Source organism: Octodon degus, unplaced genomic scaffold (assembly GCF_000260255.1).
Source record: "Octodon degus isolate 3935 unplaced genomic scaffold, OctDeg1.0 scaffold00038, whole genome shotgun sequence".
NCBI classification, from domain to species: domain Eukaryota; kingdom Metazoa; phylum Chordata; class Mammalia; order Rodentia; family Octodontidae; genus Octodon; species Octodon degus.
In genome coordinates this window covers 566,997-568,239 of record NW_004524614.1, presented here as the reverse complement: position 1 = coordinate 568,239, position 1,243 = coordinate 566,997, and the positions used below count along the sequence as shown (strand labels likewise).

At 39.0% G+C, this 1,243-nt stretch overlaps 1 protein-coding gene across 5 annotated transcripts in view; it reads left to right on the top strand.

Annotated features, from left to right (window-relative positions):
• The window catches only part of Sacs (sacsin molecular chaperone), a 91,088-nt gene that overhangs the window by 51,918 nt on the left and 37,927 nt on the right, over positions 1-1,243 (top strand). For 4 of the 5 annotated variants that reach the window (XM_004631032.2, XM_023715002.1, XM_023714999.1 and 1 more), the window contains one exon: positions 61-207. In XM_004631032.2, the coding sequence (XP_004631089.2) occupies positions 61-207 (147 nt within the window). Of the gene's footprint in view, positions 1-60; positions 208-1,243 lie in introns of those variants that run through there. The other variant, XM_023715003.1, reaches the window with a different exon arrangement.

Here is a 1,243-nt window from a genome sequence, read left to right as displayed (position 1 = left end):
ATGTAGAATAGAGCCTTAGATCTCATTTCTTTTTAAAGCCCTGCTTGTGCACTTTTACAGGGGCTGCTCTTTACGTGTACAACAACGCAGTGTTCACCCCCGAGGACTGGCATGGCATTCAGGAGATAGCACGAAGCAGGAAGAAGGATGACCCCCTGAAGGTTGGAAGATTTGGAATTGGGTTTAATTCGGTCTACCACATAACAGGTATAGTATTTGGCTTTCCGATCTTGATAGTGGAAAAATGTTAGCCTATATTCTGTAATTTATTTGGTGAACTTCAGAGTTGGAATAGTTTTAAAATGGGCATTTTCCCCACATTCAGCAGAGATAAGAAAAAGGTCAGGAAAATGCCAGAGTGACTTAAATTTTCTAAATTTACCATAACAACATACAAAGTTTTGCTTCATTATATGATGTTGAAAGTTGAAATTATAAGTTAGTGGGATTGGCGTCCTTTATCATTTGATGTAAAATTTAAAATGTAGCCTTTGGCTGGGGAGATAGCTCACCAGTCTAAGCGCCGGCCTAGTATGCTCAAGGACCTGGGTTCCATCCCCAGTACCACATGCTGTGCTGGCTCTGGGCCCTGGGTGCCAGCTTGGCCCCTGAAACTGGGTGTGGTGGCGCATGCCTATTTTCCCAGTGCTGGGGAGGCTGAGACAGGAGGATCACTATGAGTCTGAGCTGCTTAGTGAGATCCTATTCCAAATAATTAAAGATTTTATTTATTTATCTATTTTTTAAAATAATTTTTTGAGAAATAACAATGAGACAGTTTCAAAACTGATGCGGACAGTTTCAATCATTAATACATTGTATATTGTTGTCTTCTTAGTAGTTATTCGTAGTACAAGATGCACATATCATATCCTGTCCACAAACACTATTAGTACAAATCTTTCTATTCATTGAGTTAAGAGAAAGTAGCTGTATATCTATTTAACTATTTTGAGTGGTCCTTCATTTGTATCCCCTTTTTTTGTTTAGTTTTGTCAGAGAAGGGTATTCCATAGTCATTTAAATGTTGTAGGTACGTGAGTTCAGCAAAATATTCCAATATAATCCAGTAGTTCATAAGAGTAGTGAGTTATCCATAGGACTGGCAATGTCAGAAGTTGTTGACTTGAGCCTTTTACAGCCCAGCATGTTAATATGGCTTTAATTTTTTTTTTTTTGCCGAACTGGGAATTGAACTCAGGCCCTTGTGCTTGCCAGGGAAGTGCTTATTCCACTGAGCCAT